Source organism: Bos mutus, chromosome 1, assembly GCF_027580195.1.
Source record: "Bos mutus isolate GX-2022 chromosome 1, NWIPB_WYAK_1.1, whole genome shotgun sequence".
Taxonomy (NCBI): Eukaryota; Metazoa; Chordata; class Mammalia; order Artiodactyla; family Bovidae; genus Bos; species Bos mutus.
This window is the reverse complement of record NC_091617.1, coordinates 66792889-66818060: the sequence shown is the minus strand read 5'-3', so window position 1 is coordinate 66818060 and position 25172 is coordinate 66792889. Positions and strand designations below refer to the sequence as shown.

The following is a 25172-nucleotide window of genomic DNA, read 5'->3' as shown; positions in this document are numbered from 1 at the left end:
TGGAAGTGCCCCCCACCCGCCGCCCAGACATGGAGTGTGAAGGACACATTGGTTCATTAGTCCCTGTCTACACTCTGTTGTCCTTTCCCAGCCTTCGTGGCTTTGAGTCACACTCTGTGCCTTTGGGGAGTCCTGTATCAGGGACACTTACTGCAGTGTCCCCTGGCATGTGGACATGTCCCTGGGCAGTCACAGGATGCCAGGCCAGATCACGGATGAGACCCGGTGCCCGGGTCTCTGAGGGCATTGATGGGGGGCCTCACATCTCACCAATTTTATCACCGAACGTGGGCAAGGTGAATGGCAACATGCTTGGCGCTTGGGCGTAGGAAGGGCCTTAAAGGAGAGTTCAGGGCACACAAATACTTGGGTTCCAGTGCTCCAACTTCATGAAATACCTTCTGGGATGCAGGTTGGGACAGCTCTGAATTGGTGATGAATGACAGTCCATCTCAATCCCAATTACTCGTCAATTGCAGCCTGCGAGGTGACCCTGCATCTAGTGGGGCTTCCGCTCACGGCGGTCTTAGCACACACGTGCTCACAGGCTTAGCAAAACTCCCTTGGATAAAAAATTCCAGGCTGAGGGTCAGCTGAGATTTAGTTAAATCTTGTTTCTGCTTCAGTCTTTCATAAAAGGAGAGTCACAAAACTGTTAGTAGAACCTTCGGCCAAGAGTCGGAGCATGCCCCAGAGCTGGAGTGGGATGGGGCCCTTGCTCTCAGCTCGGGGCCTCTCATGCTGATGAGTCTGCCACCTTCCCTGCCACACTGAGCCAGTTGCATTCTCCTTGAGCCTCAGCTGTGGCCATAAAAGTGAGTTCCTGAGCCTGGGGGCGCTAGAATGCTTCTCTAGGGCTGTTTGGCCTGTCCTCTGTCCCCCACGGCTCCCCATAAGCCTGTCCCAGTGCTGGGGCCTCACCTCGTGCCAGCCCTGGATCTGTGCTCGCTGCCCTAAAAGGCAAGTTATTCCAGGCACAGGGTGAATCTATTTGCTTCCTGTTTCTTTCCCTCCCACTTCTCTTTCCTGCTATTTTTAATTTTTAAAATTAATTTGCTTTCCAGGAGAATCACTGTTTACGTATTAAGATCCTGGGAGATTGTTATTACTGTGTCTCAGGGCTGCCTGAAGCCAGGGCTGACCACGCCCACTGCTGCGTGGAGATGGGCATGGACATGATCGAGGCCATCTCGTAAGTGCCCGTCTCCTGGGTGACTGCCCGCCTGTAAGGACATGTCCATCTCCAGGGGACTGCCTGTCTGCTGTCCCACAGCCCGAGTAACTGACTCATGTTGAACTGGTGGATGCAGGGCAACAGTGGGGCAAAGCCACGTCCCAAGGGCCCTGGTCACCCCGGAGGGTTGATCCACACCTGCAGGCCTTGGGTCTTCTCCTGGGCTGTCTGCAGCAGCCTGGGAAGCTCTGCACACAGGGACCTGTCCTGGGAGAAGGGAGGGCTCTGCAGACTCCAGGGCAGCAGGAGGTGTGGAGCCACCCCTCCAGCAGAGGGGGACTGGCTGGCAGTCTCGCTGTGCCCCGTGCTGTGGGAGTGCCTACCGCTCTGGCCCCTATGTCTTCTCAGAGCCAGTCAGCCAAGGGTAGAAGTCACCAGTCCCATTTCTTCCCAGATGAGAAAGGTTGGGCTCACAGGAGCTAAAGAGCTCCCCGGAGTAATACTGCAAGGCAGGTAGATGTGGACACAAATTTCCCATTTAAGAAAATCCATCCTTCCTGGGAACAATAGCAAACAGATCTTTGGGCCAATTCTTGATCACTGCTGACCACAGAAGAAGCCCTAGTCATTAAACAACATGGACAATCCAAGCTTACAGTCAGTCAAGGGAGAGGATCAGAGATTGCATCCAGGATTAATAATTGTGAGTTTTAGAAGTAGCCTGGGTGGGGCAAAAGAAAAGCCACAGTGGGCAAGGTCAGAGGTCAGAGTAGCTGGCCCAGGAGGTGGCCGGGTCCATTCTGTTTGGCTCGGTTCCCTTCGGTGGTGTTTTCCGAGTTCCCCTGCATGCCTGGGCTAGACGTGGGGCCAGAAGCATGGAGTCTTTTGAGGGAGAGAGACCAGGACTCCCGCTGCTCTGATACCAGGCATGCCCAGTGGACACCATCAGGTAAGAGAGGCAAACTGCAGCAGAGAGCCCAGGATAGGGCAGTTGATTCCACTGGGAGGACCAAGGGAGGCTTCATAAAGAAGGTGGCCTTGGAATTAAGCCAAAAAGGCAGAATGAGAGACTTTAACCTACACAAGTGTCCAGAGGTCTTGTGGACGGAAGACACAGCTCCAGCAAAGGTATTGGCAGAGTTGATCCCGGGACAAGAGAAATGCGAGGTGACCTAAGTATTCCCTGTGGTGGGTATCAGCCTCTTGGTGGTAGGATGGGGCAAGAGCTGGAGTCCACATGGTGGTCCTGCCCACCAGGCCAAGTCAGACTGCCGGCCCCACGGCAGGCTGAATGGGCCCATATGCAGGGAGTCAGAGAGGGTCCAGGCCCCTAAAAAGTGCAAATGTGAGCACCGGCTCCCTCTCCAGTGCCCCAGACACACACCCAGAGCTGCAGAGCTTCCATCCGACTCCCTCTCCTACAGGCCGCCCACCCATCTACTGGGGACCCCCGGGTACGTGCATGGTGCATGTGGTGGGGTTGGAGCTGTCTTCTAGCATGTGGAGACCCCTGGTCCCCTGCACCTGCCCCAGCTTCCTTTCTTTCCTGGGCAGGGTCTCTCCATCATCCTGCTAATGTTGAAGAAGCAGCAATGTGGATAAATCTGACAATTATATGAATGGAGATTGGAGTGACTGTAACTTTCCTGTTGACTCAAATCGGCACTAACGTGCGCTTGCATTTTCAGAACACAACTTAGTTGATGACTGAGGGTGGCGCTGGCTCAGGTGTCCTAGCTGTCGGGGGGAAGCAGTGGGGCCTGGATTCTAGTGTGAGGTGCTGCGCCACCTTGTGGGCAAGATGGGAAACAGCGCTCTCACAGTTTATAGCCACTTGAGCACCAAGGGCTCAGCCCTTGCCCTTCAGGTTGAACAGTTTCAGACTCTGGATTTGGGCTGGCTCAGAGAGAAATGACCCTTTGACCTCTGCACCTTCTCACGCACCCTGACCCCATGCCTTCCAGCCACCCCCACTCTCTGCGCCTGGCCCTGACCCCTTCCCAGCCTTACCCCTGCTCCATCCCCAGGCTGGTCCGGGAGGTGACAGGTGTGAACGTGAACATGCGTGTGGGAATTCACAGCGGGAGAGTGCACTGCGGTGTCCTCGGCCTCAGGAAGTGGCAGTTCGATGTCTGGTCTAACGATGTCACACTGGCCAACCACATGGAGGCTGGAGGCAAGGCGGGGTGAGTGAGTGACGGCAGCTTCCGGCCTGGCCCCACCCGGGCGGCTCTTGTGGGAGGGGCCAGGATGGGCGTGACCGGGTAGCTGTGGCCCTGGGGGGCTGCAGAATCTAAGTGGGATTCCTCTAGTAGCTGAGCGCTGACGCAAGGCAGTTTGTAGGGAGCACGTCCCAACCCTCACCTAGTGTTCATCCAGAAACTACACAGAACTTCGTGGTCCGTTTTGAGATGCAGGAGGTAGCATAAACTTCTAGATGGGGGAGGAACCCTGGCGGGGGATGGCCAGGACATACGGAGGTGGAAGGTGAGCTGGCCCGGCACAAGGGGCAGTATGGGGACAGGTGAGGAAGGCGGGGTTGGGGAAGGTGCTAGGCTGGGGACAGGCATAGGTGGAGGAAAACACAGTACTTCCAAGGAGTGGAAGTAGAGCAGATGGCCTTTTAGGAACCAGTGGGAGAAACAGTGTGTCTGTGCAGAGGACGCTCATGCCAGGCTGGAGAATTGGACACAATCCTGTAGTCAGCAAGAGCCACCGCTGGCTTCTGCAGGTTTGTGAGACTGGAGGCCGTGTTCTCCTGGCAGGCTGACATGTTACTTTATTGTAATAACATGATGCCGATGTGCTATGGTGTGGGGCGGGGCCCACCGAGCCATCTTGATGACTTGGAGGGATACGGTCCCTTGAGGGACCCAGGTAGGGGTGAGCATTTGAGCCAGAGCTCTGGAATTTGAATGATGACTCAGTCGGTGGCAGTTTGGTTCTGCACAGGAGCGGGGGTTCTGAATTCATATCTACTGCCCTCCTCTCCCTGCTTGCCTCCCCACCCTAGACGCATCCACATCACCAAGGCCACTCTCAACTACTTGAATGGTGACTACGAAGTGGAGCCAGGCTGTGGGGGCGAGCGCAACGCCTACCTCAAGGAGCACAGTATCGAGACCTTTCTCATCCTGCGCTGCACCCAGAAGCGGGTCCGGGGGCCAAGGGCTGGGGCGGGGTTGGGCCTGGGCAGGGGCCTGCAGTGGAGGGAGGGACGATGGAAGAGCTTCATTCCTTGTGGGAGGAATGTTTCTTGGCCTGCTGCTCCCTTCTCCTCTTACTCTTTCCTTGAGTCAAGTCCCGATGCAGTTATGGTTCCTGTGTCTCCAGAAGGACGTGAGAGACACAGAGGCTTAGCAAAGGCTGATGGCAAACAGGAGATGTTTTCGTTTTTCTTCTGTTGCAAAAATGCAACAGACCTCAGATCAGTTAGTAACAATGCAACAGAAGGCCGTGAGATGGACATGCGACCTCAGGGTATACAGTGTCCTTTATTTCCATCTCGTTCCTTATCTATTGCCCAACTAGGTTGATCTTGCTCTCTCTCTGCCTGTACTTATGTATCTCTGTTTCTTCATACTCTGTCCTTCCCCCCTCTCACTTTCTAGTCTTTCTTCTTCCTTCTTTTGTCTCAGCCCGCACGTGCCAAAATATAAAACAGAATTATTAGCAGACTTAGTGTTCTATTTTTAATAGTGTCATGTTCCATGTTCTTAATTTTTAAAGCAAACAGGAGCATTTTCTATTTTACCCACTTTATATTTCTCCCTAGATTGAAATGCCTTTTACTTATAAACCTTCCAATTGAATTTATCTGTTGGTCAGAGCCCTTTGATAGAAAAAATTTCCCTGTTTCTTTCCTAAGGAGTTAGACTAAAGACAAAATTAAGCTGTGAGGAAATTTCAGCGAAAGTCTTGGAGACAGCAAAAGTAGATTTTTCAAAGTGGGCAGAATTGTTTGAGGCAGGCGCCCACCCTGGGAGGGGCATCAGGGGGGTACCCGGCCCTCCCTGGGCAGCTCAGCACATGCATCCTGGCTGTGGGGAGGGGATGTGGGGGTGTTGGGGAGGGCCCCTGAGGGAGCTGTGTCAGGCCTGCCACAGACACCTGGGAGAGGGATGGGAGGATGTAGGTGCTTTGGGGAAAGTGCCTTGTGGCTTAATCGACTCATTTTAAAGCATTTGCTTGTGTTTGGCTAGAGTATAAATGAACTGAAATCCTCCCAGGCCCTCTCCCACACCCTTCCTCTCCACTGGGCCCACGGGCCTCCTCGTCCTGCCCCACCCAGGATAAAGGCTTATCGTCTGCCCTGGGTTCTCTGGGTCTTGGTTCTTCTAGCTTGACAAGTGGTCCAGAAAAGATGAAATGGGAAAACCCCCAACCCTAGCCCCAACCCAGAGCAGTGTCTGCTGAAGCAGGCTGTATCTCTCCCCTCTGCCTCCCTGATCTGAGCGGCTGCCTTCCCAGGCTCAGGGATGGAGAAGAGGGGAAGGCCACCCAGGTCCCCCCAGGACCTCTGCAGCCCTCCACCTCGAGTTTGTTTGGATGGATGAACAGATAGATTGTGGTTGGCACACGGAGAGCTGGCTGAGGCCCTGTCTGTGTATTTGTACAACGCATGTCAGCCCTTGAACCTCACATTCTAATGACCCAAACCTCCCGAAGCTGCCTCTGAGCAACAGGACCTGTTCTACTATTCACTGTGCTAGAACAAGCCTGTTTTGGGGTAGAAATAGGAATCTCTGGTTTCCTGTCCCTCCATCACCCCCAGGCACTTTCAGACCCAGGCTCTAACATTCTGTGCCAATGACAGATGTCCCCACGCCCCATGGCTTCCCCACAAGACCAACCGCATCATCCTGTCCTGCTGCTCCCACCTGAGGCTCCCAGCTCCCGGCCAGGGCTGGTCTGGGGAGTCTGGGGGACTTAGGATGCTTTCTTGAATGCACTTTAGAGCCCCAGGCTGTGCAGAGAAGGAAGAGGCCTCTGCCATAACTCCTGCCTGCCCAGGCACTGGGAGGAATGAAACTCTTTGCGTGGGCTCACCTGATGGGCCCTGTCCATGGGCTGATGCCTTTCTGTTGCTCTCCCAGAAAGAAGAGAAGGCCATGATTGCCAAGATGAACCGTCAGAGAACCAACTCCATCGGGCACAACCCGCCCCACTGGGGGGCCGAGCGCCCCTTCTATAACCACCTGGGGGGCAACCAGGTGTCCAAGGAGATGAAGCGGATGGTGAGTGGCTGGCGGGGCAGTGAGTGAGCCGTGCTCTCCAGGGCTGGGGCCCCTGTGGGTGAGGGGACTGGCTCAGGCCCCTCACGTGGCCAAGGGAACCTGGGGAGCCAAGGAGGAAATGTTGGAAAGGGGTTCACCCTGACTTGGGACCAGGAGCCAGAGCACCTAACTTCCAGCCCCAGGCTTTCTCCGTGGACCCCACCATCTCTTGGCATGCTGGATTTGACTCTGGAGCAGAGCAGCAATGCCCCTTCCCCCCTCCCCCTTGGCAGAGCTTGCTGGTGCAGGGGGGACTCAGGGTCCCATAGAGTCTCCAGGGGTCTCTTGGAACTGTCTGAGGAACCCTGGGGAGTTAGGTGGGCACCAGCTTTTCAGACACCTTCCAGCATCTGGTATATTTCCCAGACCGCTGAGACATATACTCTGGCTCAGTCACCCAGGAAACATCCCAGTGCTTTTTGGCTGGTGCCAAGAGATGGTCTTTTTGCTCTCGGGGCTGAGAAACACCCTGCTAACTCCAGTCTCCCTGTGAGGCCATGTGGACTGAGTGCGGGCTGAGTGAGCCAAGGCTATGGTAGGGGCGCCGCCTCCATCTCAAGGGACCCTGCCTGCCTCGGGGGACAGACCCCCTCAGCCGCCCCTGCACATGCCACAGACAGCTAATTCAGGAGGTGCTGCCAGGGTTCTATCAGTGAGGCTGGAAGGAAGACATCAGAGGGTGGGAAGAAGAGGGAGCGGGGTTAACAGGAAGTCGGGTTCAGCAGCATGTTTTCTTTCTTTTTTCCTGAGAGCTTAGCTTCTACATCTGAACACACTCCTCAGCTCCTGCCTGATTCCCAGGCAGGAGTTGCCCACCCTGAGAGAGGGATAGGGGTGTGTGTGTGTGTGTGTCCACTTAGTTCCCACAGATTCTGATAAAGGAATGGGTGGCATGCTCCCTACACTAGGATCCCCACGTTGGGATCTGTGGCTCAGACTGGGTTTACATTGCAGCTGAAGTAACTGGAGACTCCAAGAGTCCAGCTGAGTCGGCAGACAGATCCAGGGGTCTGAGGGAGGGGACAGTCTGGGGACCAGTCATTCTGCTCCTTGCCAGCTAGCCAGTAGCAGATGACGAACTTTTAACGAAAATGCACAGAAGTAAAAAAGTGAGTTGAGTCAGGACCACCATTTTAACTTTTGATGGTCAAGAGGCAACTTACAGGACACCAAGGTTATGATATAATATGGGCTTCCCTGGTGGCTCAGAGGTTAAAACATCTGCCTACAATGCGGGAGACCCGGGTTCCATCCCTGAGTCAGGAAGATCCCCTGGAGAAGGAAATGGTAACCCCATTCCAGTACTCTTGCCTGGAGAATCCCATGGACAGAGAAGCCTGGTGGGCTACATACAGTTCAGGGGATCTCAAAGAGTTGGACACGACTGAGCGACTTCACTTTCACTTTCTTCACTTTCAAGGTTATAATATAAGGCACAGAGTGGAGGAGGGCTGGCCTCTAGCCTCAGGGCTTTGAACTTGGACCTGGTCAGTGCCACCCAGGGCTCCAGGCACCACTCCAGCTTCCTCCAGGCCCCTTGCAAAGCAATTGCTGGACCTTCTGTGTTCTCACCCTGGTTCTTTAACCATCCTCTGCAGACTCTGTAGCGCGTGACCAGCATGGCCAAGAGGTGAAAGAGAGGGTGAGAAGAGAGGGGGAAGACTGAGAACAGGATGCAAAGAGGGGAGCTCTCATGCAGGTGGGAGGAAAGAGAAGCACAGGGGAGCAGGAAGACTGGAGAGAGTGGACAGAGAGGGTTAAGGGGAGATGGAGAGATTCGGGGGAACAGAGAAGAAAGCGATGTGGTGGGACAGAGGTGAGGATGGAGAACCACCAGCAGGCACAAAGGGTGCCTGCTGTCCGTTCTCTGTTTAAAATCTTTGGAAAGTTTTTTTCTCTAGTGATGTTTGGTATAAGTAGACTCTTCAGTTATTTCAGAGTCTCAGAGGAGCCAGTTTGGACTATAAGCACCTATTTGGCAGACACATTAATCATTGTTAGGACAAGAAGCCCTGGAAGAATTAGCAGAAGGGCCGTAATTGGGAAACAGTCTCAGGGGAGACTGGCTGTCAGAAAGGTTCCTCGTGGTGTTAATTGCTTCGCCCAGAGGGGAGGAAATGGAAAGTGAGCAGAAGAAAAGTGTTGAAGACACCCCTGTAGAAGGAGAGAAGAGGCTCCCCACCCCCTCCTTGCTGGGCGGGGTCACCCGAGGGGCCAGCATCAAAGCACCATCTCCTGGGCCTCTGCCTGTCCAGAGTGTCCTGTCTGGAATACCACTGGCTTTGGGTAAACCTGCCCAGAAACCCTGGAGAAAGATACCCAAAAAGAGAGCTTCTTCCTGGACTTTCACTGAAGATGGGGTGGAGGGTGGGAATTAGATTAAGCAGTGACCGAGAGCAGTAGGAACTAGCAGTCAGAAGCTTCTTTCTTTAAATCTTGATCCATCTTTTACCCAGCTTGTTAGGCGTAGTGAGGAGCTGCACTGCCTTAGGCATGTGTTGTAAAGTCTCTAAGGTTATTTATTAATACAGAGGTTGGCAGGGGAGTGTGTAAGGTGAGGACTCGGGCAGCAGACAGAAACACTGGGCTGAGCTGCTACCCAGAAGTGCTGAGGCAGAACTGCAGGAGCCCATCTGAGGGTCCTCCTCCCTGGGCTGAGGACCACAGTGCTAGAGCCAGTGAGCAGGTTAGGGAACCCAGTCCGCTGGCCTGTGGGTTGCTTCTGTGTTTGTTTGTTTTTGCCATTCCAGGTCTTCCTGGTGGCAAGTGGGCTCTTTGTTGGGGCACACAGGCTTTCTCTAGCTGTGGCTCATGGGCTTTTTGTCATGGTGCACGGGCTTCTCTGGTTACAGGCTCTGGAGCGTGCAGGCTCTGTAGTTATGGCATGAAGGCTTGGTTTCCCCAAGGCAAGTGGGATCTTAGTTCCCTGACCAGGGATCAAACCTGCATCCTCTGCATTGGAAGGCGGATTCTTAACCACTGGACCACCAGAGAAGTCACTGGCTTGTGTTCTCAGAGGCCCTTTGCTGTGGTTCATCCACCAAAGTGTTTTCCGACAATCGTCAGCTCACCACTCCCACCCGATACTCAGGGAGCCTAGAGCGGACCCAGCCCCCAACAGCAGCCCATTCAAATGACCAAAGGAATGCTAGAGAAAGTCAGAGACAGGTTTGTTAGAAACATTTCAGCTCTAGTTCTGAGCTGTAGAGACCAGTATAGGCATAATGTGGCTTGGACATCCTCTGAGTAAAACTGTTGCTGGCCCCTGTGGTGGAGGTGAGCAGGCCAGCCCTGCACCGTGGCCTGTGGGGAGTGGGCCTTGTACCCTGAGGGATCCCGCCCACCCCCAGATGGGGCACTCACCTGAGTGACCCCGGCTCCTCCAGCCTCGAGCAGGGACGGTGTGGTGGGCCAGATCCTGTAGCCAGGATGGAGGGCTTGGAGATTCTCAGAGAACAAGGAGAAGGGAAGGCCACCATCGGGCAGCCCGGGAGGCACTCAGAGCCCACGGTCAGGCCCTTGGATGTGGCACTAGGGGCTGCCGAGGCCCCTGGGAGCCCCGAGCTAGTGGGGAGCACAGACACCTCATTTCCCACGGGCCCCATGTGTATTCAGAGCCAGGAAGCTCTGACTCCTGGAGACCAACGTAAGTCCCTCACCTCAGTGGGAATGAAGAGAGATGTGTTCCTCTGGGGTTTGGGCCCCCTGATGTTTACCAGCCCCCTACCTGCCCAGCAGTATGTTCCACGCTGGATCACAGGGACAGGAGGTCACCCTCTGCCCTTGTCCTGGCAACCTGAAGCTGCCTGCCCTGGGTACTTATGCTTCCCGCACTGCCTCCCAAATCCCACCCCTCCCCATTTAGGGACCCCTCCCTCCCTTCTGTCACAGTCAGACTCTGACACACCGCTATCCTCTGTGGATTTTGTAGATGGACTGCACGTAGGGCCTTGAGTTTGGTAACTCATAGGGGCCCCTCCCACCCTCACCCCTGCCCTGTGTGAGTGAGCATCAGAACAGTAGTCAAACCGAGGCAGGTTTGACTACAGGTACCTCACCTCCTGGGTCCCCAGCCACCCCCAGCCTAACAAGAACACAGATTCTCAGATACCAGAAAAGCTGTTTCAGGTGACCAGAGTTTCATTTTCTTAAGCTCAAAACTTGTGAACTCCCAGATTCTCTGTGTGCTTGGCAGTGGTGGGAGGTGAGTGTCCGTGAGCTGTGTGTGCATGGGTGTGCACAGGCATGTGGGGATTCATTGACTTAGCAGTTTCTCTTATTTCCATCTAAGTAAGTGGAAGAATTGAGAGGGTACCCACCAAGCCCCTGGTGGCTCAGATGGTAAAGAATCTGCCTGCAATGCAGGAGACATGGGTTCGATCCCTGGGCAGGAAGATCCTCTGCAGAAGGGAATGGCTACCCACTCCAGTATGCTTGCCTGGAGAATTCCATGGACAGAGGAGCCTGGTGGGCTACAGTCCATGGGGTCACAAAGGGTCAGACACAACTGAGCAACTAACACATATATACCACCAAGCCCATGGTCCAGGAGGAAAATCACAGGAGGTTTGGAGAAAGACAAGGAATCAGGTGTGGGGCCGGAAGAGCTCAGACATGTGGATTTTGCCAGCGGAGGAAGTGAAATCACAGCTCACCTCCAGTGTCCAGCACGGAGCCTGTCCCAACCCCAGCTGTGTTCGCCAAATGAAGGAACGAGTGGACGGCTGAGTACAGTGCTGTCTGTGGCCGAGCTCTGGGTGGACTGTGGGCAGAGGATGAGCTGCAGCCTCCCTGTCTTCATCCCCTCTGTTCTCACTCTCCTCTCCTCCTCTCTCCATCCCTCTTTTTCAGGGCTTTGAAGACCCCAAGGACAAGTGAGTCATGTGCCCTTCACTCCTGCTCCTCGGTCTGGGGGCTGTCTCCAAGCTGCCTGGAGCTCGGTTTCTGTGCTCTGTAGAGGATGAGCCCAGGACACGCAGTCTTGGCCACAAGTGAACAGAGCCCATCGCACCTGAGAGACCAGCAGCCCTGGAGCCCAGGCCCCGTAGAGAGGCTGGGCCTTGGTATCGCCCGTTTATAATCTCCACTTCACACACACACACACGTGCACACACCCACATGCACACACAACTACACACACACACACACTCTGCATGTGTACCCGCGCACACACACACACACGTGCACAAACACAACACACACACACATGTGCATGCACATACACACGTGCACAAACACAACACACACACGTGCACACACCCACACGCACACACAACTACACACACACACACTCTGCATGTGTACCCGCACACACACACACACGTGCACAAACACAACACACACACACACACACACACACACACGTGCAGCTTCCAGGATGGGGAGCGCCTTAAACATTGGTCTCCAGTTCCTGGCTATATCTCAGCGACCCAAGGGAGTATCCCCTTTTCTCTCCTCCAGTCCCCCGTCTCTGGGGCTGTCAGAAATTCCACTCGAGGACTGGGCTTCACTCTAGAAGTAGAGTGTTTAGTTCAGCACCAAAAGATTGTGCAATATGTTTCCCATAGAGTCCCCAGAGTCAGGCAAGAGCAGCCAGGAGGCTCCCAGGCCTTGCGGCAGAGATCTTGCCTTCTGGTCTCAGCCTTTGATTTCAGGATGATGGTATAGCTAAAGAGTGAAGAGCAGAGATTGTTACCTGCAGGGGAAAAAAACAAACCTCTGATGATAATTCATATTATCATTATCATGTGCAACATATATGGGCTTCCAGGTGGTGCTAGTGGTACAGAAAACCCACCTGCCAGTACAGGAGATGGAAGAGACGCAGGTTCCACCCCTTGTTGGGAAGATCCCCTGAAGAAGGGCATAGCAACCCACGCCAGTATTCTTGCCTGAAGAATCCCATGAACTGAGGAGCCTGGTGGGCTACGTGTTTTACCATTATCATATAATAACATATATACCAATAGAGTTAGAAAATCCTTATGGTCAGGGGGCTTCCCTGGTGGTTCAGATGGTAAAGAGTCTGCCCACAATGCAGGAGACCCGGCTTCAACCCCTGGCTTGGGAAGATCCCCTGGAGAAGGAAATGGCAACCCACTCCATTATTCTTGCCTGGAGAATCCCATGGACAGAGGAGTCTGTCAGGCTACAGCCCATGGGGTCGCAAAGAGTTGGACATGACTGAGCGACTAACACTTTCATTTTCACTACCGTCAGTGAAGCCCCCACAGCCTGCGGGGACAGTTTTCTGAGACTTGGGCAGCTTTCTGCGCATGTAAGCGCTTAGGCTTCTGGCTGGCCCGGTGTCACTCTCAGCTTCCCACCCCCTAATCAGGGTTGATCCAGCCTCTCTAGTGGGTCTGGGTACAGGGGCTGAGCTGGCAGCCCCCCGGCGGTAGCACCCCCTGGTGGTCAGCCTGTCTTGTGTCTGCGGTTCCTTGCTCACCAGGAATGCCCAGGAAAGTTCGAACCCTGAGGATGAAGTGGATGAATTTCTGGGCCGTGCCATTGATGCCAGGAGCATCGACAGGCTGCGATCTGAACATGTTCGCAAGTTCCTCTTGACCTTCAGGGAGCCTGACTTAGAGAAGAAGGTACAAGACCCCATGTTCCCACATGTTCCCAGGAGGGGCCCCAGGAAGAATCAGGACCACAGGGAGAGGGTAGAAGTGACAAGCTGGCTCCCTTCCCACTTCCCTTACCATGGAAAGAGCTCCTCTTTGCCACCTCCATTTCCCCAGCTCTGATGCTGTCCTAACCAGGAAATGGGGCTTTTAGGGAGACTTTCTTGGTGGAAAAAGGTAAATCTTAATTTCTTTGTGCCTCAGTTTCCTTACCTGGAAAATGGGGATATTCAACATACCTACCTCATAGTGTCAGTGAGGATTAAACAAGTCCATGTGTGTAAAACACATGAAACAGTACCTGCCACAGAGCAGATGTTCAGTAAATATTGCTATTTGTATTATTGCTATTATCATTATAATGACAGATGGACCATCAGCTGCCTTTGGCACACTGGAACCTCAATTCGAGTTGGAAGGGGTGGTCAAGAGCTCTTTGTCCCCCCCCCCCTTAAATTCTGACTGAGAAAGTAAAGCTCAAAGTAGTTGGGTGACTCGCCCTAGGCCACCCAGTGAGGTAGTGACAGAACCGGAACCAGACAGAGCGGGTCCAGGGTCTCTGCTACACATCACAGGGTCTCCCTTGTGTTTGGGCAACATGGGATCATGTGAACACATGATCATGGCCAAGTGAGGCACACCAAATCAGGAGCGGAAAGCTATGAGAAGGGAACTTAGTCTGCTTACCAGCATAAATGGAACTGACTCATGCATTACCCTCTCTCTGCCAGCACAGCCATTCTTGCAGCTGGTTGATGTCATGGGAGGGGTGGGAGCTGGGAGTCAGGACGTTGGAGATGAGCTCTGTGACTCTTGACAAGTCGCCTGGCTTCTCTGAGACCCAGCATGCTCATCTCTGAAACAGAAACAGCAGCAGTCCTGTGCCTGTTTCCTGGGGCTCTTGTGAGGATGTGCAGTGGTGCCTGCAGGCTCCGCACGTGTCCTAGTGTGTAGGTGGTGCTCAGGAACGTGTGCCATGATCGTCATGGATCACTCCCATGGTGACCCAGCCTGCAGAGTTTCCGGTTTAACATAGTTCAGCCGCCCTCCCCACGGCCACCACAGTGTGGTGAGTGGACTGATTTACTGAGAGCTGAGGCCAGTGCTGTCTGGACCTGGCCTTCCAGGTGTCAGGAGTGGGCAGCCCAGCTGTGTCTGGGGTGAAGGGGGTTGGAGCAGGCTGGCCGGGTGACTCCGCCCCTCCCCCTGTCCATGTCCTCTCAGTACTCCAAGCAGGTGGATGACCGATTTGGTGCCTACGTGGCCTGTGCCTCGCTCGTCTTCCTCTTCATCTGCTTTGTCCAGATCACCATTGTGCCCCAGTAAGTACCTCATCCCTTCCAGGCAACCTCTTCTGGCTGGAGGGTCTCCAGGGGTAAAGAAGAGGCATAGGAGATCAGAGGGGGATGGGATCTGAGCTGAGTTTGCTCATATAGGAGAGAAGTCTCAGATGTGTGCTCAGGGGAACAAGGAAGCCGAGGTCTGCCTCCTCCCTGATGGGGAGGCGAAGCGCTCTTTGTGGGGAACTTCTATCTGGGCCCAGGCCAGTGCATCGGACACACCTTCTCTCCACTTCATCCTCTCATCCTGTTTTAACACAGACCACTGTTGCCCACTGAATCACCCAAAGTGTTCACCAGGTTGGTTTCCGTGTGACCTTTGGTTCTTGCAAAAAGTCAATACATCTTTAAAAGATAAGGGTTGAATTCCCCAGTGGTCCAGTAGTTAAGATTCTGTGCTTCCAACGCAGGGGGTACAGGTTGGATTTGGACTGCTGGTTGGACTAATGTCCCACATGCTATGCCGCACAGCCAAAACAAAAAATAAATAAATTTTTTTAAGATAAGGGTTTTCTGCTACTCTGGATGTTTCAAAGACTGGATCTCAGATTCTGAAGGCCTCTCTCAAAGAGATGTACCTAAACTCTTCTGAGGACTGGCTGTGTCCTGAGAGAGGCCTGTGTCTTCTGAGGGAGCCACTCGGAAGTGGGCTATTGGAAATGAAGTGTTTGTTAGGTAGTCAATCACTGTAGACTCACAGCTAAGTGAGAAAGATAACCGCTCCACATATGTATTTATGTATGTGTGTGTATATATATATGCATATATACACATCTTTTACTTTTCATTAAGCAACATTTCAAGCATACAGAAAAGTAATTAATGTAATCAACACCCACCCCATTGGTAGAACAGTTGTTAATATTTTGCAAATTTTGTTTCATCTGCTTTTTTCTGATTTTTAAAAATTGAAGTATAGTCGATTTGGAATGATGTGTTAGTTTCAAGTGTATTTCTGATTTTTTAAGGTAAATTTTAGACACAGGGACATTGTGCCCCTGATAAAATGTCAATCTACACCTGTTCTAAGGGCATTTTGCTTTTTAACCACCATGCCTCCTATACCAAACAAAACTAACCCCAGTTCCTCTGCAATCATCTAATACCAAGTCTATGTTCAAATCTCCAAAATCATACCCCTAAATGTCTTCTGCTCCGAATTTATTCACAGCCAGGACCTACTCAAGAGTCACTGCTTGCATTTAGTTATGTCTCATAAATCTAACAATCTAGAAGTGTCCCCTCGCCCCAACACCTCCTGTTTTTCATTTTGAAATAATTACAGACTTATAGAAAGGTTGAAAAGTACTCTGGAGGATTTCTGTACATCCTTCATCTAGTTTCTCCTAATGTTGACAACCCACATAACTGCAGGACGGTAGTCAAAATCAGGAAGTCAGCATTGCAACGACACTATGAACTAATCTACAGGCTATATTCTCATTTCATCAGCATTCCCCCAAATGGCCTCTTGGTGTTCTGGGCGCTGGGCCAGGACCCCACATTGGATTTAACCACTGTATCTTCTTAGGCCCTTCCAGTCTGTGATGCTTCCTCCGCCTTTACTGATCCTCTGTGGCCTTGGCACTTTGGTTGAGTACTAGCTAATTAATGTGTAGAATGTCTTGGGCTTCCCTGGTGGTCCACTGGTTACGACTGTATGCTTCCAATTCAAGGGTCCCAGGGTTCAATCCCTGATCTGAGGATTAAGATCCCACAAGCTGCAGGCAGCCAAAAAAAAAAATTGTTTTTAATGTGTAGAATGTCTCGATTTAGAATGTCTCAATTTAGGTTTGTCTGATGTTTCCTCATGATTCGATGGAGGTTATTTTTGACAAGAATCCCACAGAAGTGTCCTCAGTGCATCATATGGGGAGGTGCACGGCGTCATGGTGTCTTATTACTCAGTGCTTTTTATTTTTTAATGGTGCTCATTGTTGAAGAGATAGATGGCCCTTGCATTTGTGTCTGCCGTGACCCTATCAGAATACTGCAGGTGAAAACCAGACACCAGCAGCCAGCTGCTCCCTGGTTAGGCAGCTAGTGCCCATTGCCCCCTGCACTGAGACCATGCAGAGCTGGTGGGATTGTGGGTCTTTACGGCATAGGACCTACATTCAGTAATGAAATGGAGCTATAAGTATAATAAGCAACCTAGACTTCCTGTCCCATTGCAGCTGAGAGTCCCCCTCGCTTGGGTGCACAGTCCGCCTCCTTGCTGCCTCTCTCTCTCCTCAGTGTGGCTTGGGGCTGGGATTTTGCAGATCCCTGCTCTGCCAGCAGCGGCTTCACTCCCTCCTGGCCACAGCTCCGAGCTGCTAAAGCATGGTCAGAGGTCGTTATCTGGCTGTCCTCTCTCCAGGGAAACCTTAAAAGCTACTTTAAAGGTCTTTCTTTCCCTCTGGAGAGAGTACTCTCTCCCTGTTCTATTTGTTTAAGGCAGATAAGTGCTGGCTCCTGGGAGAGCCTGGAACAAAGACGCCTCCCTGGAGGTGTCCACCTGCCTTCTGTGTCCCCTATTTGCCTCTGACCTGCGGACAACGCCTGGCATCTCAGGCCATCTCACTCCCTAAAAGGGAGAAGGAGTGTCTGAGGCCTCCTGTGGTTGGTGGAGAGTGCCGTGCCTCGGCCAGCCCCTGCCCTAGGAGAGCCATGGCAGGCCCCAGATGGAAAGTCATCTGCCGTTCTCTCGTGTGAGGATTCTGGCTCCTGGTGAACATTAGGCTCACCTGTGATCTGCTCCTGTAAGGAGGGACAGTGAGGAGAGCCCGGCGGGCTTTATGACTTCTGTTGAGCTGGGTGGGAGTAGGGGAACAGAAACTGAGCAGGACTTGTTGTGCAGCCTGACAGTGGGCACAGGTTTAGGGACTCTGCCCTCCAAAGGGACATGTCACTGCTGTTTCTCAGAGTGCCTGGTTGGTTTGTTGACAAATGCATTTCTATAAATGATGGACATTTATCAAATCAATGTTCCATCTTCAGAGTTACTTGTCAAGCCATGAGTGACTACCTGGAGGGAACAACCAGGTGATTTTTAAAATGGGTCCTTCCAGCTTAAACAAAGTGAGTTTATGGATAGCTAAGAATTAGGTAAAACTTTGAGCAGGTGTCACCAGTTCTCCATTCGGCCCCTCTGTGGGCTGTGCTCCCCCAGGAAAGTGACAGGACCAAGAGGAAGGGCAGGAGCCAGACCGTTACGGAGGAGGGTTCTAGATCGGCTCACAGGCTCTAATCTCCCCTCGGTGAGTCAGGGGCCAGGCACCGAAGACTGGGCAGTGGGTGCAGGAGAAATGGAGCAAGCTCTGCTTCCTTCGCAGGGCCTCTCAGAGCCCTAGAACTCCCACCTCCTCTCTCCTTCCAGCTCCGTGTTCATGTTGAGTTTCTACCTGACCTGTTTCCTGCTGCTGACCTTGGTGGTGTTTGTGTCCGTGATCTATTCTTGCGTGAAGGTGAGTCCAGTTTACACTTGAGCCCCAGTTTCCTTCTCCCCTCCCTTCCCAGCCCTCTGATAAGCTCCCCGCGCTGGAGCCGGAGGGTCACGCCTGGGACCCAGGTGACTGAACCTGGATCATACCTCTTGATTGGCATTGGCAGCAAGCCAGACTGCAGGGGCCATAGTATGTCTGGGGGTGCTTGTTTGTACCGGCTGTTTCAATTAGCCTTTGCCCATCTCTGCAACAAGATGATACTATTGCCATCTCTTCCATCTGTCCCCTGGGTATCAGATGGGCCGAAGGAAGGGCGCCTAGCACATAGCTGAGAACAGAGCAATGGTCACTAAATACCTGCTGAAAGAATGGCTGAAAGAGATCACGCCTCTTCTGGCTTCCAGTGTGCCCAGAGATGGCCCTGGAGGAGGCCTTAGAGATGACGGCTTCTGAGCTGCCCATCATACAGACGAGAGGGGGATCCAGAGTGGTCCATTGTTTCAGACGAGGCCCCATGGCTAGGGATGCGGATGTGAGACCCTGCTCTGGGTTTACTCCCGTGTCTCCTCTTAGGCATGCCATGTCACCATCCAAGCTGTGTCCTTTGAGGGGACCTGACCACAGGTCATTAGGGTCAGTCGTAGGAATCAGTCAGGTTCCCATTTGCCTTGCCCACCAAACCTCTTCCTCGGTTCTTTCCCACTGGTTTAAGAATTCCCTGGGCTTCCCTGGTGGGTCAGAGGGTAAAGCGTCTGCCTGCAATGTGGGAGACCTGGGTTTGATCCCTGGGTTGGGAAGATCCCCTGGAGAAGGAAATGGGAACCCACTCCAGTACTCTTGCCTGGAAAATCCCATGGATGGAGGACCCTGGTAGGTTACAGTCCATGGGGTCGCAAAGAGTCGGACACGACTGAGCGACTTCACTAAGAATTCTCTGATGGGCCAGTCTGGTTCTAGAAAGCACTCTATCCAGGCAGGGACAAGCCCTGGCCAGCTTGTGCTGTAACCATTTCTCTGCTCCTCCTGGATGCTCACTTGGAGCCAAGCCCCTCGGGGCCTCAGGCCCTGCCACCACTCCCCACGCCCTCTGCAGGGGGCACATGTTCTCCTTGCTGGGGAGTTGCGTCTTTGTCACCTCCAAAGTCCTCTTTCTCCCTCCACCCTCCAAACAGAGTCCTTCATGGGGCTGTTCACTGTTTCATCACCTGATAGTCAATATCTTGGGGGATTGACTGTCAGAACCGGAAGGACCTTACCATCATCTGGTGTGCTACAGCCCTGCCCCTGAGTGGGTGCAGAGAGAGGCAGGGCTGGCCAGGGTGACTTGGCAAATTGAGCTGGGTGCTCAGCCTGTTGCTGTGCTGCAAGGTAGGGGTTAATCCTGGCTCCCTGCCTCTCCACCAGCTCCTTCCCTGAGGCTACAACCTTGCTCCTGCTCTGTGTTCATTCCCCCTTGCCTTGTGGTCTTGCTGTGGTCAAGCCCACCTCCCCTGAACCTGTTTGTCCCGCCGTGGCCAGTCCCACTTTCTTCATCTCATGCCTGTAAGAGCACACCGTATAATTCACAAGAGCCAAAAGGTGGAAACAGCCCAGGTGTCCATCAACAGATGAATGAATAAACAAAGTGCTATATCCATACAATGGAGTATTATTCTACCATAAAAGGACGAAGTGCTGAAACATGCGACTGCATGGCTGAACCCTGAAGACACTGCGCTAAGTGAAGGAAGCCAAACACAAAATGGCATATATTACATGATTCCGCTCATATGAAGTATATAGAATAGATGAATTCACAGAAACAGAGTGTAGACTAGAGAGTACCAGGGGCTGGGGGAGGGAGCGTGAAGAGTTATTGTTTACTGGGTTCAGAGTTTCTGTTTGGAGTGATGAAAGGGTTTGGGAAATAGACAGAAGTGCTGGCCTCATGGCGTCGTACAGGTAGTTCATGCCACCGACATGGACACTTAAAAATGGCCAAACTGGCAAATTTTATACATATTTTACCACAATAAAACAACCTAGTAAAATAAAGCATGCCATAGCTAAAAGGGCCTCTTAAACATTCTTTAGCTGAATGCTCAAAAAAGAGTCTTTCCTTTTTTTAAGTTATAAACTGAAGCAAAGTCATTGTTCATTTGAGGAACTTAACGAGCCTATTCAAATCAGAATCAAAGTTTTGTTCACAATTTTTAAACCGGAACCTAGATTTATCTCTCTTCTGTTAGCTACACTGAATTCATTTGGTTTCTGTTCCCTGTTTTGAGTGTATATCTGCTGTGGGGGAAGGCGGGGGAGAGGCAGGGTTGGGGAGGGACAGGGGACAGACCCATTTCCCCACGTGCCTTGCCATGTTGACTTAGCTCTCTGGTCTAGTGAATTCTTTTTGCCACTGTTGGAGATGATTATTTATAAACGTCTTCCCTGCCTCCTTGTGCTTTATTGAATCCACCTATTTTGTAATCAATGTCACATTCAATCAGCTTGCTCTCAATTCCTCCATCCAGCTCGGGGATTTTCTGACTGCTCTGAGGCCTCAGTTTTCCTTGGGGCAGGGGGTGGTTGGAACACTTACATCCCCCACCTCCACCTCCCCACACCCTTCCACCAGGGGAGCCTACTCCTTCCATCTTGCAGATGTAGAGTTTCTATAAAGCGTGTGTTTAGAAAAAAAAAGTGCTCTGTGACTTATCAAGCCTGAAACCTGCTGATCTCGGCCAAGAGGCAAATAGACTCTAATACCCATCTTGGGGTCCTGGCTGCATCTGTCTCTCACAAGCCTCTGATAATCCATCTTCTCAGCATTTATCCACTTTCTGTAAAGTAGACCCCAACCTGAGCAATTGTCTGTAGTATGAACTCCTCTTCCAGTTAATCTTGCAGTTAATCTTTCCTCTTTGTGTTGTGCATGAACTGCACGGTAAGATGTGAAGGGGTTAAGTCTCCCCTTTGGTGTCTCTGCAGCAGGGCGGGTTGGCCCTCCCCGCCCCCCCACACTGCCTGCAGCCTGACTGACTGAAAGTTGATTATATCACCTTCTCAGGTATTGCCATGAAGCTGATTGAACTGGAATTTTCAGTGTCATTCTGTTTTTCTCTGTGAAAAGACTTGCCAGAACTCAGACATTCTTCATCTTATTCCTACGGTTTCTGAGATGTCATGGCTAGTGGTGTTCCGATGAGATACCGCAGTTCCTAAATCACCCCTGCCCGCATTGGGCTCCTCAGATCCAAAGCCAGGCGGTTCTGTCAGACGTGGTCTCTTTCTGTTTCATTTACTTTTCCATTTCCCCGAAACAACTTGGACTTGGATGATTTCTTAAATCATCCATATTTTATTCTTTTTGAAGAGAGAAACATGAAGAAAGTGTAGTCTGAGTCAGTTGACATAGTCTTCTTAGCCATCTGTCTAGGAGCAATTCCCGGGTCCTTTCTCTTGGAAGGTTTTTCTGAAATGTGCTGCTCACCAAGGGCTCTGAGTGTGTTTTCATCTCAGGCCTGTGTGATCTCTTCCTGACACAGCTTGGTCCAGATCACACACACCCCTAGACTTCTCAGCAGGACTAATTTGGAGCCTTGATCTTCCTCTTGTCCCAAGGTCCTGGTCTTGCTGCCCTCTGGAGCTCCTCTGCCTGGGGTACCTTGTCCTGAGGCACATCCCCCGAGCGCCTCTTTCTGGTGAGGCTCTTAGAGGGCTGTGTGGACACCCAGACAGTCCTTTCTCCCCTTGTCATTGGTGCTGATCTGGGCCCCAGAGCTGCTCAGAGAAAACCATGCTAAATCCCTCTTTGCATCACATGTGGTCCACAAACTCAGAGTATCTCAGATTGGAAGGTTCCCAAACAGTGAGGCAGTCCAGACAACCACCTGAGCCTGGAACCCCTTTGCAATAATCCTGTGAGATCCAGGCCGGCCTCTGCTGGGTCCCCTCCAGGGGCACAAGCCTGTTATATCTCCTGAGTGCAGCCCCTTCCGTTTTTGGCCAGCTCTGCCTGGTCCATCCAGAGAAGGCGATGGCACCCCACTCCAGTACTCTTGCCTGGAAAATCCCATGGACAGAGGAGCCTGGTGCGCTGCAGTCCATGGGGTCGCTAAAAAGTCGTACACGACTGAGCGACTTCACTTTCAGTTTTCACTTTCATGCACTGGAGAAGAAAATGGCAACCCACTCCAGTGTTCTTGCCTGGAGAATCCCAGGGACAGGGGAGCCTGGTGGGCTGCCATCTACGGGGTCGCACAGAATCGGACATGACTGAAGCGACTTAGCAGCAGCAGCCTGGTCCCTCAGTCTCTCTGTCCCTCTGTCTCCCTGTCCCTCTGTCCCGTCGTCATCCAGTGAAGGGGCCGAGGCCTGCCCCCGACAGCACTGGCATTTTTGCCAATGCCGCCACCCAAGTGGGTAGAAGAGTGTGCCTCCCTTCTGTTCCTACACTTGATCGGGGTCCCCTGTCTCTCCTGTGGCTCCTCGGCATGTTCTCTCTCAGAAGGCCAAACTCTGCTTTTCTGCAGTTTGGGAGCCGGGTGCAGATAGGCCTAGAAGGCGTATCTGACCAGAGCTTCTATAGGCCCTTATCTGCCCTGTGCAGTCACCAAAAAGCCCCCTGTCCCTCTCCCTGAAGCCTGAATGTAGCCAAGCCCCACCTTGCCAGCTGTCCTTCCTACCACTCCAGCCTGACTCCTGCCCACAGCTTCTAAAGTTAGGTCTTACTACACCGCCAGTACCTCTCACCTCCCAGTACTTTTGTCCTGTGACCACTGCAGAATCCCACACTCACGTTTCCAGACGTTTGGGCTTGCACTCTATCTACTAGAAGAGGGCGTGCTGCTGCCCGGCACAGTTCGTCTAGGGATGGAGAACTCTTCATGCCAGGAAGCAGACCTTAGATTCCTCCCGTGGCTTTTCAGTCCGGCTGTCTTGGGTCCAGAGCCCAGCTGTGCCACCTTGCCTGGCCTTTCCCAAATCTTGAAGGCAGCTTTTATTATATTCACTTTGCAGATGAGAAGAATGAGGCTCTGAGTGGTTAGACAGCTTCCCCTAGGAATGGGGATTGTTGTTGGTGTTTAGTTGCTAAGTCGTGTCCAACTCTTTGCAACCTCATGGATTGTAGCCTGCCAGGCCCACTGTCCATGGGATTCTCCAGGCAAGAATACTGGAGTGGGCTGCCATTTCCTTCTCCAGTATATCTTTCTGACCCAGGGATCGAACCCATGTCTCCTAAACTGGCAGACAGATTCTTTACCATTATGCCATCAGGGAAGCCAGGAAATGGGATAGCTGGGTTTTAAACCCAGATGGTTCTTGACTCCAGAGCCCACAAACCCTTCCCCTCCTTTGTTAATATGTTAATATGTCTTTGTTAATATGTCCAGTTGGCTCCTGAAAGGCCAGGTGATGAGAGCAGTAGTGTGTCACCTGGTCACTGTCTGCCTGCTTTGTTCTGAAATTTTTGTATCTTTTAAAAAATTTTTCCGAAGCAGGAAAAATTTCTGCTTCTGTTATTAGCTTCTTATCAGAAAGTCTGTCTTCTTAAATGTTCTGCTGTCAGATTGCATTCAGATTTCATTCCTGGATACCCTGGCCCCACATCACAGTAAGGGAACCAGGACCCCAGGAAGGTCATTGATTTGCCTGGAGACTTTCAGAGAGGCCAGGATCAAAGCTGTCCCTCACCCAGTCACGGTTTATTAATTGTGTCGCCATTCCCATTTTTCAAGTTGAATTGATTTGAATTAATCAGATTGGGAATGTACTGGATGGGAATTTTTTTTTATTGATTCTTTTCCTGAGCTCTGCTGGAGAACAGGCATTGAGCAATTGGTTTGCACAGACACAATCATTCTGCCAGACAAATGCCCTCCAGGATCTGTTTGCAGCTGTAGGGCAGCCCCATGAGGAGATTCTACTCCAGGTGAAGAATCTTATTGTTTACACCAGGGTTAGTACAGGTAGAATTTCGGGTCAACATACAGGGGAATTTTTATTACAGGAGATGAGATATTCCATAAACCTTTGCCAGGCCAGGATGTCAAATCTTCTGCAGACTTCAAAAAAGCAGCAATTCCCGGGTTCCTGCTGAGATTTAAAGTTGAGAAGATCTTTTGAAATGGTGACAAGGAAAATTGGTTTGTAGCAAGGCAATGCACTGAAGTAATCATTCTTTAGCTGTTACAAGTTTATTCCTGGTTGAATTTTGTTTAGTAGCCTGCAGTTCTTCTCTTGGCCTCTGGGTGGCCCCCGTGGGGCCCCCGGTCTCAGGTTCACCAGGAAGCCTTTGCACATAGAACTCCCCAACCACCTTTCTGGACACGAGTTTGAGCAAACTCCAGGAGATACCAAAGGACAGAGGGAGGGTTGGACACGACTTAGAGATTGAGCAACAACCACCACCACCTTCTATGGGCTTTCCTGGCAGGTTAGTGGTAAAGAACTTGCCTGCAATGCAGGAGACGTGGGTCTGATCCTTGGGTCAGGAGGATACCCTGGAGACGGAAATGGCAACCCACTCTAGTATTCATGCTTGGGAAATCCCATGGACAGAGGATCCTGGCAGGCCATGAGGTCGCAAAAGAGTCAGACATGACTTAGCAACTAAACAACAACAAAACCACTTTCTATAAAGGCTTTGCTGCTGCTGCTGCTAAGTCATTTCAGTCGTGTCCGACTCTGTGCGACCCCATCGACGGCAGCCCACCAGGCTCCCCCGTCCCTGGGATTCTCCAGGCAAGAACACTGGAGTGGGTTGCCATTTCCTTCTCCAATGCATGAAAGTGAAAAGTGAAAGTGAAGTCGCTCAGTCGTGTCCGACTCTTAGCGACCCCATGGACTGCAGCCTACCAGGCTCCTCTGTCCATGGGATTTTCCAGGCAAGAGTACTGGAGTGGGGTGCCATTGCCTTCTCCAATAGAGGCTTTAGCATCTGGTAATAACTCGCCTAAATCAGTCATTACACTGGTAATGAAAGAAGCCATTCAGTTGATGGATAGGGTGATCAGAACTGAAATGGTTTAAGCAACATGGGGGATGGGAGGATGAAATGGCAAAATTTTAAGCAGGCAAAGATTAGAAACCATCTGTCATACCGTTTCAGAGTAAGTGCCTCATGCTGCTGCCAAAACACTTTCCACAGCTGTGAAACCAAAAATTCCTTTAATGAGAAACAAGGACTTTTGTTCTTATTGGCAACATAGCTCTTTAAAATGCAAATATTAACTAAAATTTCTATTGAATTTAACAGCTTTCAAAGCAATTTCAAATGCATCAATGATTGAGTCTTCATGACCACCCTAGAATATCTACTACCCAGGAAAGTAGATATTCCCTGTTTACCA

General features: G+C 51.8%; 1 protein-coding gene across 1 annotated transcript in view; it reads left to right on the top strand.

Moving 5' to 3' along the window:
• ADCY5 (adenylate cyclase 5) overlaps nt 1-25172 on the top strand; it is a 158874-nt gene that overhangs the window by 109756 nt on the left and 23946 nt on the right. The window contains exons 5-12 of the mRNA XM_070370234.1: nt 1065-1192; nt 3202-3360; nt 4188-4329; nt 6271-6411; nt 11302-11324; nt 12902-13046; nt 14301-14398; nt 17778-17865. Coding sequence (XP_070226335.1) covers nt 1065-1192; nt 3202-3360; nt 4188-4329; nt 6271-6411; nt 11302-11324; nt 12902-13046; nt 14301-14398; nt 17778-17865 — 924 coding nt within the window. The remainder of the gene's footprint in view (nt 1-1064; nt 1193-3201; nt 3361-4187; nt 4330-6270; nt 6412-11301; nt 11325-12901; nt 13047-14300; nt 14399-17777; nt 17866-25172) is intronic.